This window comes from Littorina saxatilis, linkage group LG9 (assembly GCF_037325665.1).
Source record: "Littorina saxatilis isolate snail1 linkage group LG9, US_GU_Lsax_2.0, whole genome shotgun sequence".
In the NCBI taxonomy this organism is placed as follows: Eukaryota; Metazoa; Mollusca; class Gastropoda; order Littorinimorpha; family Littorinidae; genus Littorina; species Littorina saxatilis.
In genome coordinates, this window is record NC_090253.1 from 35,185,975 (window position 1) to 35,198,551 (window position 12,577).

General features: G+C 46.4%; 1 protein-coding gene across 4 annotated transcripts in view; it reads left to right on the top strand.

The window, feature by feature from the left end:
* LOC138977039 (uncharacterized) overlaps positions 1-12,577 on the top strand; it is a 98,164-nt gene that overhangs the window by 70,807 nt on the left and 14,780 nt on the right. For 3 of the 4 annotated variants that reach the window (XR_011459215.1, XR_011459217.1, XM_070349942.1), the window contains exons 11-17: positions 263-310; positions 7,019-7,083; positions 7,400-7,483; positions 8,241-8,360; positions 9,630-10,174; positions 10,474-10,622; positions 12,143-12,229. Coding sequence is in view for 1 of the 4 variants with exons in the window: in XM_070349942.1 (XP_070206043.1) it covers positions 263-310; positions 7,019-7,083; positions 7,400-7,483; positions 8,241-8,360; positions 9,630-10,174; positions 10,474-10,622; positions 12,143-12,229 (1,098 nt within the window). In the remaining 3 variants the exon portion in view is untranslated. The remainder of the gene's footprint in view (positions 1-262; positions 311-7,018; positions 7,084-7,399; positions 7,484-8,240; positions 8,361-9,629; positions 10,175-10,473; positions 10,623-12,142; positions 12,230-12,577) is intronic. The other variant, XR_011459216.1, reaches the window with a different exon arrangement.

Consider the following 12,577-nt stretch of genomic DNA (forward strand, 5'->3'; position numbering starts at 1 on the left):
GAATGTCAAACATTTGACATATGAAAAGTATTAAAATCGGATATGCCTCGAGTACAAATACTATTGATCTTTGTGCAGAGTAACTACTTAAATGCAGGCACCCTCTTCTTATGAAGCTGGGATATCTTTTAAGGCAAGGCAGATATCATGATCTATGTGTTAAATATTACAGGGATGACCAAAGTTTTGGAGTATTTTGTTTTGTGCAAACCCCATGACTTCTTTGCATAGACAAATGATAGGATTTTGATTGTGTTGGCAGTTGCTAGACAAGTATGAAATGCTGGAGAAAGACTATAATGCCTTGAAGGTAAGTTCACTTCTGTCTGCAATCGTTGCTTAGTTGTTTTTGTTCTTGACTTACTGACGGCTTTGTCCTCTGAGTAGTTATTTTTTGCTCCTGTATTGCTTATACCACTATATGTGTGACATGCTATGTCAATGGGTGAATTTTTTCTGCAAATAACTTTAAGGGAGAGATTATAGTGGGCTCCTCCCTTGAGCCAACACATTGATGACGTTTTATCATTCTGTGCGTGGAGGAGTGCAAGAAGCCAACTTTTGAAGTTCTGAAGTTACAGTACAACGTGGTGGTTTTTTTCACTTCTCATTCATGTTACTTCATTTATTTGTGAGTTAATATGTGTGGAAGTGTAGTGTAGTGTAGATGCTGGTGCTGGCTCTACCCCAGTAAAGTGGAAACCCTCTGGCCAAAAAAAGACAGGCTGGTTTCGTTTCATACAAAATGTGGAGAGAAAAAAATAATAAAAACATTTACAACAGTCTCACTCTTTTCATTAAAAAAAAAATTAAGAGAGAGAGAAAGGAAGAAAAGCTTGAGTGGCGATCAGCTTGTGGGAAAAGAAAAGCATATCTACAAATCAGTCAAAGATATATGGCTGACAGAGGGCGTGACAATTGATTAAATTACATAACTTATCCCGACTCACATATAGCATTAACCTCTGGTTTAAGTGCCGAGACGCTGAACTACGCTTCACCCCTTAAGGGGAAGTAACCCTAAAAAAGAACAGCCTTGACCCTATAAGCTGGGTCACAGGTCAAGGCCATACCGTCACGTGACTGACCACGCGAGACCGCCGCCGCCATATTGGAATACTTCACTCTTACCTCAGCGGTCTTATCGCTAAGACGTTGTCTCTTGAGCTACACTATTGGCTTTACAGCCTGCTTCCTGGTTGGCAGTTATCATCACCCCGGTCATTCTTCACAGTTCTCTGCTTCTGATGCTGTATTGGTGAGGTCGTTCTTTGTTTTCGTTTTACTCATACTTTGCCTTGTGTCCGCCAGCCTTGTTGTTTGTTGTTCTGCTCTCAGACTGAGTTGTTTTCAACATGGCGGACAAGGAGAAGAAGAAGCCTTCTACTAGACAGTTAGTTGCCGATTCTTCCCCTGCTTGCGTACAGAAAAAAGACAAACCTAAAGCGGCAACAGTTACTGTGTTGGACCCTTTAACTCAGACTTCGTTCTCTGTCAATATTTCTGATACTTCAAGTCCTCCCATGCCTGTACTTAAAGAAGTTAAAAGTAAGGGTAAGGCTTCTTCAGCCAAACCAAAAAAGAGCAGCGATAAGCAAGACATTTGCTCTCTCTTTTCCTCTTTTTCCATGCAAATGAATGCTATGTTCTCACAGCAGCAGAAGCTTGCCGCGGACATACAAGCCACACGTGACGAGTTGCGTTCCCTCCCGAAGGGGGTTGGCGATGTTTCCTCCCTGTCTCGCGTCAGGATTCCACCCTCAGCCACGATCACGTCTGCAGACGTGCGAGCAGGCGAACTGGCTTACGCCAGCTACGGAGAGATGGTCCCTCGGGACTCTGTAGCTTCTGTACAGAAGTCACTCTCCTCAGGTACGTTGGGTTCGCCGGTTGCCAGGCTCTTTGGCGAAAGCGTTCCGCATAGACCGCAACTAGTAGCTCCCCCGCCTCGACATAGGTCAGGGAGTGAAAGTTCGACATACCCGGGGCATACGACTCACACGAAGCGGAGCTCACGGGATGTTGACGCGGGAATGCAGTCGATGTTACATCGATTTGGAGACCAAAGTGCACACGGGCAGTCTACGACTTCCCCCGTTGCTGTACTTGTGTCACCACTTCCGCCTGGGCAGGAAGTTGTCTCCATGCAGGCTCTGCACCGAAGTTCTACTTCCGGTTTGCAGTCAGCTTCATTTCCGGTTTGCAGTCAGCTTCACTTCCGGTTGATCACGTCCAAGACTCTGTGAGTCACGCGGACTTTTCGACACATACGGAAGCGGATTCGGAGCTCGACGATCATCTCTCATTCAATGAGGATGACGCTGAGTTCCACTTACCGTCAAAGCTGAAGCCAACCTTAGCTATTGCAGCACAGGTGGCTTACAAATATTTTCCTGACGGCGTTGTTTCATCGGCTGGACTTGTCTTACCCCCACCACCAGCGGTGGGTGACTTCCGCCCAGCACCAACAGCATCTGAGGGTTTTCAGTTCTCTGAGTCTCCTTCAGTGGCTTATGAGCTCTCTAAACTTTTAGCAAGAGTTCCAGGCACGGCGAGCTCCCTGCCTGTCGGCACGGTGCCTCTCCTCTCTGCTCATGGTCAGGCGCCAGACGCTGCTAAGCCTTGGCTTGCCACTGACCAATTTCCACAGGCTAGTGTCTCTGCCCTTGCGCGCAGGTTTTCTCTCAGCCGTCGGCCTCAGAACCTTATCGGCACGTTTGCCCTTCCGAGTGCAGCCCTTCCGGTCACGCCAGAGCTGTCCACTCTTAGGGAGGACGGTTACCGTCAAGACAGACCTTGTGTCTACACAGAAGGTTCTCTTATTGGTTTGGAAGAGACAGGCAGGTACTCTCTTGAACTTGCCTCTCTCTCTGAGACACTACTTCGGACACTCTCTCGTTCAATTACGTCTTCTCTGGATCCGTTCGAGTTCCGGAATGACACAAGTGTTAAGGACGTATCAACACTGCTGGCCACCTTAGCCAAGGTCTCCGCAGAGCAAATGTCTGTAGCAGCACACCTTTACTCCCATGCCGTGTTTACACACAGGGACTCTTTTCTGTCGGGCTCAAGGATATAGGAGAAAGCGACTTTGGATGCTCTTAAGTCTTCGCCGTTCACTGAGGGAGCCCTTCTCGGGCAGCCCTCCCTTGACGCCCTAGACAAGCAAACCCAAAACGCCAAAGATTTGGCGATTGCTCGGTTAGCACAACATGGCTTCGCTAAGCCACAAACAAAGCAGCAGGGTCAGCCCAAGGCTTCGTTCTCGGCAGCTAAACGCGGCCACAACACCCAGCAGTCTCAGTCTTCGTCTAGGGGAAGGGGCAGGGGCGCCCCTTATCCTAAGCGGAAACCATCGTTCGGGAACTCCAGGGGGAATGGGCGTAAGCCCAACCCCCAATGATGCCCCCCCCCCCGAACCACTCATCCCTACAACGCCCACGCCTTTGGTGGCGGGTGGCCTCTCCCGGGCTCTTCCCTGCTGGATACAGCTCGTAGACAGTCAGTGGATCGTAGGGATAGTGCGTTCGGGGTTCCGTCTACTCTGGAAAAGGGAAAAAGCTCCCCTAACCAGAGTAGCTCCGGCATTCAGGTTTCCAGCAAGATCAGAGGCAAAGGCGACGATTCAGTCGGAAATCGCCTCTCTCCTTTTAAAGGAAGCTAAAGAGGAGGTTTTGGACCTCAGCTCTCCGGGATTTTATGGAAGACTTTTCGTAGTCCGGAAGAACTCGGGGGGTTGGAGACCTGTTCTAGATCTGTCACCTCTCAACAGGTACCTCAGAGAAATAAGGTTCACTATGGAAACTCCAACCTCTATCAGGGAGTCTCTCAGGCCATCCGATTGGGCAACGTCCATCGACCTAACAGATGCCTACTTTCATGTTCTGATCCACCCCTCGGACCAGAAGTGGCTCAGATTCCGGTGGGCAGAGAAGGCTTTTCAATTCAGAGCCCTTCCCTTCGGGTTGTCTCTGGCTCCCTGGATATTCACAATGGTCACTCGTCAGCTGTGCTCTCTCGTCAGACAGAAAGGCATTCGCCTCCGTGCATATCTGGACGATTGGCTAATTCTGCACCAAGATCGACTGACTTGCAGTCTTCACACACAGTTTGTCTTGAGTCAGTCAGCAGACCTAGGTTTCTGTGTCAATCAGGACAAGTCGGAGTTGATTCCTTCAGACGTTCACGTATCTAGGTATGATTTTCGATACCGTGGCCTGGACGGTCAGACCTTCTCTTAGGAGAGTCGACAGGCTTCAGACGCTCCTAACATCTTTGAGATCTCAGAAGCAGGCCTCAGTCAGGACTCTGGCCTCAGCTTTAGGCCAGATGGAGTCGATGGCTACACTCGTTCCCCTGGGGAGAGTGTTCAAGAGGCCGTTTCAGGCAGCCTTCGGCTCAGTATGGGAAGCAGCCTCTCAGGGTTGGGACGTTTCCGTCCCTATTCAAGGCTGGATCAGGCTGACCACAGAACAATGGCTTCAGGCCCAGTTCTTTCACGGCGTCCCCATTGTCCTACCTCCGCCGGACCAGGACATGTTCACAGACGCCTCCATGGTGGGCTGGGGCACTCACCTAGCCCACCTGACGGCCTCGGGTGTGTGGTCAGAGACACAATCGCTGTTGCACATCAACGTGCTAGAGCTCGAGGCCGTATTTCTTGCCCTTCAGAGTTTTCTTCCCACTGTGATGGGAAAGCACGTGAGGTTACACACGGACAACACTACAGTAGCCGCTTACGTGAACAGACAGGGCGGCTCACGTTCCCATTCTCTGTCGGACAGGACTTGTCACATTCTACTGTGGTGCCAGCAGCATCATATCATTCTTTCGGCCGAGTTTCTGCCAGGGTCTCTCAATGTCCTGGCAGACTCTCTCAGCCGCTCGTCCAGCGTCATCCACACAGAGTGGACGATCACTCACCAGGCCCTACAACGCCTGTGGGTCCAGGTGGACAAGCCGCTTGTCGACTTGTTCGCCACAAGATTCTCAAGAGGACTTCCTGTGTTCGTTTCCCCATTTCCGGACCCGGAAGCCTGGAAAACAAACGCGCTGGAGATAGACTGGTCGGGACTGGCGGCCTACGCCTTCCCGCCTGTCAAACTCCCAGGCAAGGTGCTCAGGAAGGTGGAGATGGAACGCCCGTCTCTCATTCTGGTGGCACCGATGTGGCCCTCTCAGCACTGGTTCCTGGACCTACTCCGTCTCGCAGTAGGTCCACCCATTCCGCTAAATCTTCGGAAAGGGGAACTACTTCAGCCACGCACGGGCGTCCTGCACAACAACCGGCAGTCTCTATGCCTTCACGGCTGGAGACTGTGAGGATCTCTCTGCGCCGTGCTGGTGCATCGGACAGGACCCTTGACTTAGTGCAAAAGGCTCACAGACAGTCCACAAGCTCTGTTTATGCCTCGCATTGGGCAGCCTGGTCCAAGTGGTGCACAGACAACGGAGTGAATTCCACTTCCCCCCGTTCCATGCAGGTGGCCAATCACTTGTCCTGGTTGGCATCACAGGGCCGATCACCTTCTTCTCTGAAGGTCAGGAGATCTGCAATTTCTTCTACACTCAGGCAGTTGGGCCGCACAATTTCACTTAGTGGTGTCATAGCGAGCGTCCTCAGGGGTGCGTCCTTAGGCTTTGCGATGACTAGGTCACCAGTCCCAGCTTGGGATCTGTTTCTGGTTCTCGAGTTTCTCAGGTCACGGGATTTCGAACCTTTGCATGCAGCAAGTCTCCACAATCTGACCCGTAAAACGCTTTTACTTACGTTACTTGCCACTGCTCGAAGAAGCAGCGAGATTCATGCTTTATCTGGTCTCGCTAAAGACATCTCGTTTGAAAGGGACGGCTCTGTCAGACTTCGTTTCCGACCAGATTTTCTAGCCAAGAATCAAAGGCCAGATCAGCCTTCGCCCTTAATCAAAATCCCACCGCTATCCACAATTTTAGCACCAGGGGACCCAGATATCTTAAACTGTCCTGTCAGAGCAATCAGCAGCTATCTGTCTCGTACGGCTCCTATTCGTTCAAAAGATCAGAAACTCCTTTTCATATCAATCAATACAGCCCGGAGCAGGGACCTGTCTAGGGTCACCCTGGCCAGATGGGTATCTACTTTGATCAGACAAGCGTACATCTGGTGGCAAGAAGGAAAGGGGGGGGGGGGGGGGGGGGCAGTCAGTTCTTCCCCTGTTGTCTGCCAAGACTCATGAAACCAGAGCCTGGGCCTCCTCGGTTGCTGTTCTCAAGTCTGGTAGGCTGGCAGAAGTTTTGGATTCTGCCTACTGGAGATCCGAGGATGTGTTTATAAATTTCTACTTGCGTGATATCGCAAGTACTCGTCAGGACGGGACCAACACCTTACCGGCTATGGTAGCCGCAGGGCAGGTTCTCTCCAGCTTGTAGAGTGAGTTTCTTTCCCACCACCTACATTAGCAATCTGCTATATGTGAGTCGGGATAAGTTATGTAATTTAATCGAAAATTTTAAAAGTAAATTTTGATTTGATTAATATACTTACCCGACTCACATCGTTAATACCCTCCCGCCTACCCCGCTTTAATTTACCCTAAAAATGAATGTTTCGCTTCGTTTTTGAGTGAAGTATTCCAATATGGCGGCGGCGGTCTCGCGTGGTCAGTCACGTGACGGTATGGCCTTGACAAGTGACCCAGCTTATAGGGTCAAGGCTGTTCTTTTTTAGGGTTACTTCCCCTTAAGGGGTGAAGCGTAGTTCAGCGTCTCGGCACTTAAACCAGAGGTTAATGCTATATGTGAGTCGGGTAAGTATATTAATCAAATAAAAATTTACTTTTAAAATTTTCGATTACCTGGTACATGTATTATCTTTTCCTGAAGTAAAGCAAGCATTTTGATGCCTGCAACAGCATGAGTTTGCAGGATTTCAGGTAACATATTTTGTCAGAGGCTGCTACATGTATTTTGTGGTTATGCAAGAAAATATAGCTGCATGGTTTCAACAACTATCATTGTTGAGTTACTGTTTCTTTTGCAGGGAACGTCTACAGATTTTGAGAAGAAGCTCTTCGAAACTCGCACAGAGGCTGTTGAATTGAACAAGTAAGTAAAGGCATAAGTGTGTTGCATTTGTCTTTTGCATGTTAATCTATGACTAAATCAAGCTACTGGTTAATTGATGGATAAAAATAAACAAACAAAAAAGAAATATGTGAAATAAAAATAACAATTTAGACATTTTGAATGAGTGATGTAAAATCACAGTCTGCATGTGAGAGAGGGAGAGCGATCACAGTCTTTTGATTCGCTTGCAGCTTGCGTTTGGTAGCATCCAACCTTCACACACACAAACTCTTTGGTGTTGTTTCTTTTTTGAGTCAGTCACAGGTGGAATTTTTACTGTGGTTTGTATGTACAGAGTGATCTCCCAGCTGGAACTGGACAACAAGCGACTTGCCCATGAGAATGACAACATGAGGCACAGACTGGCAATCAGTGGCAGGTAGGCCAACTAATGGTGTACAATTTACCAGTTAAAATCAACACCAGTTAGGCTCCCATAAAGCCAGTTCATGATTTTTATTGTGTAGTTACTTTTGTGTTTCTTATCCGTAATCCACACAGATCACGTTGAGTTTTTGTTCCTGGAAACTTTGTTTTCGAGTCATGGTGTCATGTTTTTGAATGCACTATCAGAGGTTGGAGACGATAGTTCTACTGCAGATTACATTTTTGGACGTTTTGAAGTGTGAGAAAGGATGGTAACAGTGTTAAGAGAGTGTATGAATATTTTACAAATAAATATATACACAAGCGTACAGTCAATTCACATTTCATGACACCCACTGGTTTAATGGTTAAAAAACCCGGTTCAGAGTGCAAAGAAAAGTTTTATTACACCTATCAGAATGCAAGGTTGCAAAAGTATTAACAAATTGACAGCGAATTTTGTTGGGGCACCTGACAAACAGATCACTTAATCAAAATCAGTGACTGAATGTGTTTACAATTATTTACTTTTGTGTTTTGTTTTAACTGTACGATGCCACATAATGACATTACCTGTCTGCCTAAAACAAAAGATCATGAACACACATACAAGTGTGCTAGCTTAAACAGGTTCACATTTTATTACCATTTAACAGTCAGGCAACACAGACAGATCAACACTAGTCTGAACATGTATCTGAATGAGTTATTGTTTGGAACCATACTGCACTGCTTCAAAATGACTGCAGTGACATTCTCTTTTCCATCAGCTTGCCACTTGGACATCATGATGTCTATGAAACCATGCAGCAACGAGAGCGTCTGGGAGACCGCCTTGCCCACAGCACTGGAAGTATGTCCAACAGACACTCTGCTGCAGATGTTGCAAGGTATAGGCGTGCTTGTTATTACATACGTGAACCTATGTTTTATGTGTGTTGTCCTATACCATTGTCGTTATAATCGTTTACAGGCAGGCAGGGTGTGCCGAAGAAAATTTTCCATTCTTATGTAATATTTTAATGGACAATAAAGTGCTGTTATTGTTATTGTTGTATTAACTCGCGTACTTAGACACATGGGTGCATGAAGCTATGTCTGAAACCGGACTTCCAGAAAGATGACAAACTCACTGCCAGGTAGGCAGGTGCCTAAAAAGATAAAGGTATGAATTGGGGAACAGCAACGATCATTTCATGGTGCTGCTGGTTCTGAACAGTTACAGGTTTCTCACCTGAAATGCACCCATGCAGATGCAGGGGCTCACATCCATGAGAGGTGGCATAGGACAAATGTCCTGGACAATGCAAAAGTGATAGGACATTTGTCCTGAACAAAAATAAATCAATAGGACTTTTTTTTTCTCGCAACAAAACATAAATTTAATTAAACTTGACTAGTTTCTTGTCACAAAGGTAACAGAACAAATAAAATAATTTTCTTGGCAAAAAGGTAACAGAACAAATCAAAATAATAAAAACGTGTTGTTCTGTCTCTGAGCTAATGACAATTCACTGTGATTGTTCCTTTCTCTTGCTGAAGAGCATGCGCTTTCTGATGGATGCCCACATTTCCACAACCGGCTTGGAGCATTCAGAGTTGCGACCCTTGGGAAGCTCCTCTCTTTAAAAAGCACATACAGTCTCCCCAAGTTTCGTCTGCTTGGAGAGACACATCGCTTCGCAAAACATCAATAAAATAGCAAATCAAACTACTGCCGGACATTGTCAGTACTTTCCAATTTGCAGTAGTCTTCTTCTTCTTGTCGTGTAACCTAGGCGAACGACAAGAAGAAGAAGACTACTGCAAATTAGAAAGAACTGACAATGTCCGGATCAAATGAAAGCATAATCGGACAATGACCACTTTGTGACAAAAACAATAGGACATATGTCCTCTTGCATGAAAAATGTATAGGACATTTGGAAAAAATATCCGTGTATGTCCGATGTCCGACGTGGATGTGAGCCCCTGCAGATGTGTACAAGTAGCAAGAGAACCAAACGATCACACAGACTACAACTTCCAAACAAAACAATCCAGTATTCTTTTTTGTTTGATCTGAATGTGAACTTTAAATGATACAGGACAACTTGACAATATTCCTGACGTATCTTTCATGTCCTCAAATGAGAGTTGCATGTATTTTGTGCTTGTAGGAGCCCCATCAGGCAGGACAGAACACCGCCCAGGAGAGTGGTGTCTGATGAAGAGGACAATGAAGTAGACCACAATGGAGACTCCCCTTTGCTGCGAGCAGAGCGTGAGCTGAGACGTCTGCAACAGACCATGGGGCGTGGAGACTTTGTGCCCAGGCTTCAGCCCAAGAAATACTCGTCCACTAACAGTCTGGGCCCTGTGAACGGCGATGTTGTCATCATTGATGCCCTCACCTCACCAACCAGGAATGCCAGCAGTGCATGTAATGGCAGCAGGCCAAAGGAAGGCAGACAGAAAGAGAAGAAGATCACCAACACAGCAGCAACACGTGAGAGAGGCACCGGAGGGCAAAGCAAGCAGACGGCGACAAACAGGGCTGGCTACGGCACCAAATCTGACAACTTCCAGTCCACAGGGTTGTCGTCTCCCACACGATTTGACGTAGGGTTACAGCAGACAGCTGGCAGAAGAGAGAGAGAGGCGAGCAGGGGGCAGGCAGGAGAGAGAAGTGGTCATGGCCCTCTTACAAAACCAACTGCGGCAAGTACGTATTTTCCTTTTCCCTGCTGGCGCTTTCTAACATTATCATTATTATTATTAATATTATTGCACATATTTGCTATAGAAGCCTGAACTTGTTCAAATGAATTGATAACAACAAATGCACACCATATAAGCTGTTGTCAAAAAGGAAGGTCTTGTTTTTATGACTACGATAATTTTGCAGTATATTTTGCATACTTTTGTGATGATTCCGTCTTGCTCTGTGTGTGCACACGCAGAGAATGACAATAAGAAATGAGGGGTTATAAACTGACTAATGTTTGTGTGTTGTGTTGGCAGAAGGTGGTGGTGAATCCAGTCAAATTGTGGATTCCACACTGAAGCTTATACAGAGCGGTGACATTGTCTCCCGTCCACAGTGGGAAGATGTCTACACCTCCCTTGCTAAACCAGCCCAGCCTGACAACAAAACATCTACTCTTAACATGGTCGGTCAGCAGTATCCCCTTGTGCTCACATATGTACTGAAGCATGCACACACATGCATGAACGCACACATGCATATTTTCCTTGTGTCACTGTTCAGTCTGAATGAAAAGCTGCCACAAACCCTTCCTGTTGGCCCACCCTTCTGCTGTTCTCTTTTGTTCACATCACAGGAATGTTGTCTGGCGTCGGCATTCGGGAAATGCCAAAACTTATTTCAAATTGCCAAAAACTTTGCCTTCATTTCTGCACAATTGCCAAACAAAGTTGACAGTCAAGGAAAGATGGCGCCAAGTGCTGCCTTAAATGTCCGAAAATTGCCCCAAACTTATGTGACCATTTTGTCAAATTTGCTGTGGAAATTAAATCTTAGCAACATCCATGCTTGATTTCCTACAACCTGATCTGCTGTTTCTTTTCCTCTACTGTAGCCTAGCAAGACTGATCCCTTTTTGACTCACATGCGAAGCAAAAGTGAGTCTATGTACTCACCCGAGTCGTCCGTCCGTCCGTCCGTCCCGGCGTCCGTCCGTCCGTCCGGAAAACTTTAACGTTGGATATTTCTTGGACACTATTAAGTCTATCAACACCTGATGTGGCCTGATGGTGTATGGTTACAAGATCTCAAAAAACATGTGCGGCAACTTGACCTCACTTCAAGTTCAAGGTCACAGGGGCCGTAATTGTTGTCTTAAAAACGACCATTTTTCACATTTTCGCATTTTTTTCTGAAGTTATCGAGAATGGCAACCTTAGCTATGTATGCTATACAGGGCAATGTAAGCCCTATCTTTGGACACCAGTTTGGTTGACCTTGCCTCAAGGTCAAGGTCGCAAGGGCCCTTTAAAGTTGGATTGTATACATATTTTGAAGTGACCTTGACCCTGAACTATGGAAGATAACTGTTTCAAACTTAAAAATTATGCGGGGCACATGTTATGCTTTCATCATGAGACACATTTGGTCACATATGATCAAGGTCAAGGTCACTTTGACCCTTATGAAATGTGACCAAAATAAGGTAGTGAACCACTAAAAGTGACCATATCTCATGGTAGAAAGAGCCAATAAGCACCATTGTACTTCCTATGTCTTGAATTAACAGCTTTGTGTTGCATGACCTTGGATGACCTTGACCTTGGGTCAAGGTCACATGTATTTTGGTAGGAAAAATGTGTAAAGCAGTTCTTAGTGTATGATGTCATTGCTAGGTTTAGTTATTTGACCTTGACCCTGAAGGTCAAGGTCATGTAAAGGTCAAGGTCAAGCATGTGAGTCGTATGGGCTTTGCCCTTCTTGTTTTCCAAAGCAGTAATAACAGGGATGAGTCTGCCGTAATTTCATTCAGTACATGTCATTCTCCTTGGTGCCACTGCCAGGAAATGGATTCTTCATAAACACTCATTTGCTGCTGTCATGAGGTCTGAATACTTCTTTCCCTTGGTTGTTTGATCTTTGAAATATGCTCACTGTTGTGTTTTTGTATGAGGTGTTTTTATAGCCATGTTCTGTGCATTGTAGACCCAGGAGGAGATACTGCGAGATCGCATCCGATCCATTGACCAGTTGGAGCATCGCTATGACAACCTACAGGCGGAGAAGAGGAAGGTGAGTACAGAACACAGTTGTCTTCCATAGTCCATTTACATGTACGTGTATTCTTCACTCACCTACGATGCTGTGGCGTACCTACACTGCCGAGTGCTGAATGACAAGAGGAGCACCTGATTGTAAGGAGGCTAGGCTAGAATGTACAGGCTCATGCTGTGGCGTACCTATACTGCTGAGTGCTGAATAATGAGAGGAGCACCTGATTGTAAGGAGGCTAGGCTAGAATGTACAGGCTCATGCTGTGGCGTACCTATACTGCTGAGTGCTGAATAATGAGAGGATCAATCAATCAATCAATCAATCAATGAGTCTTATATCGCGCATATTCCGTGGGTACAGTTCTAG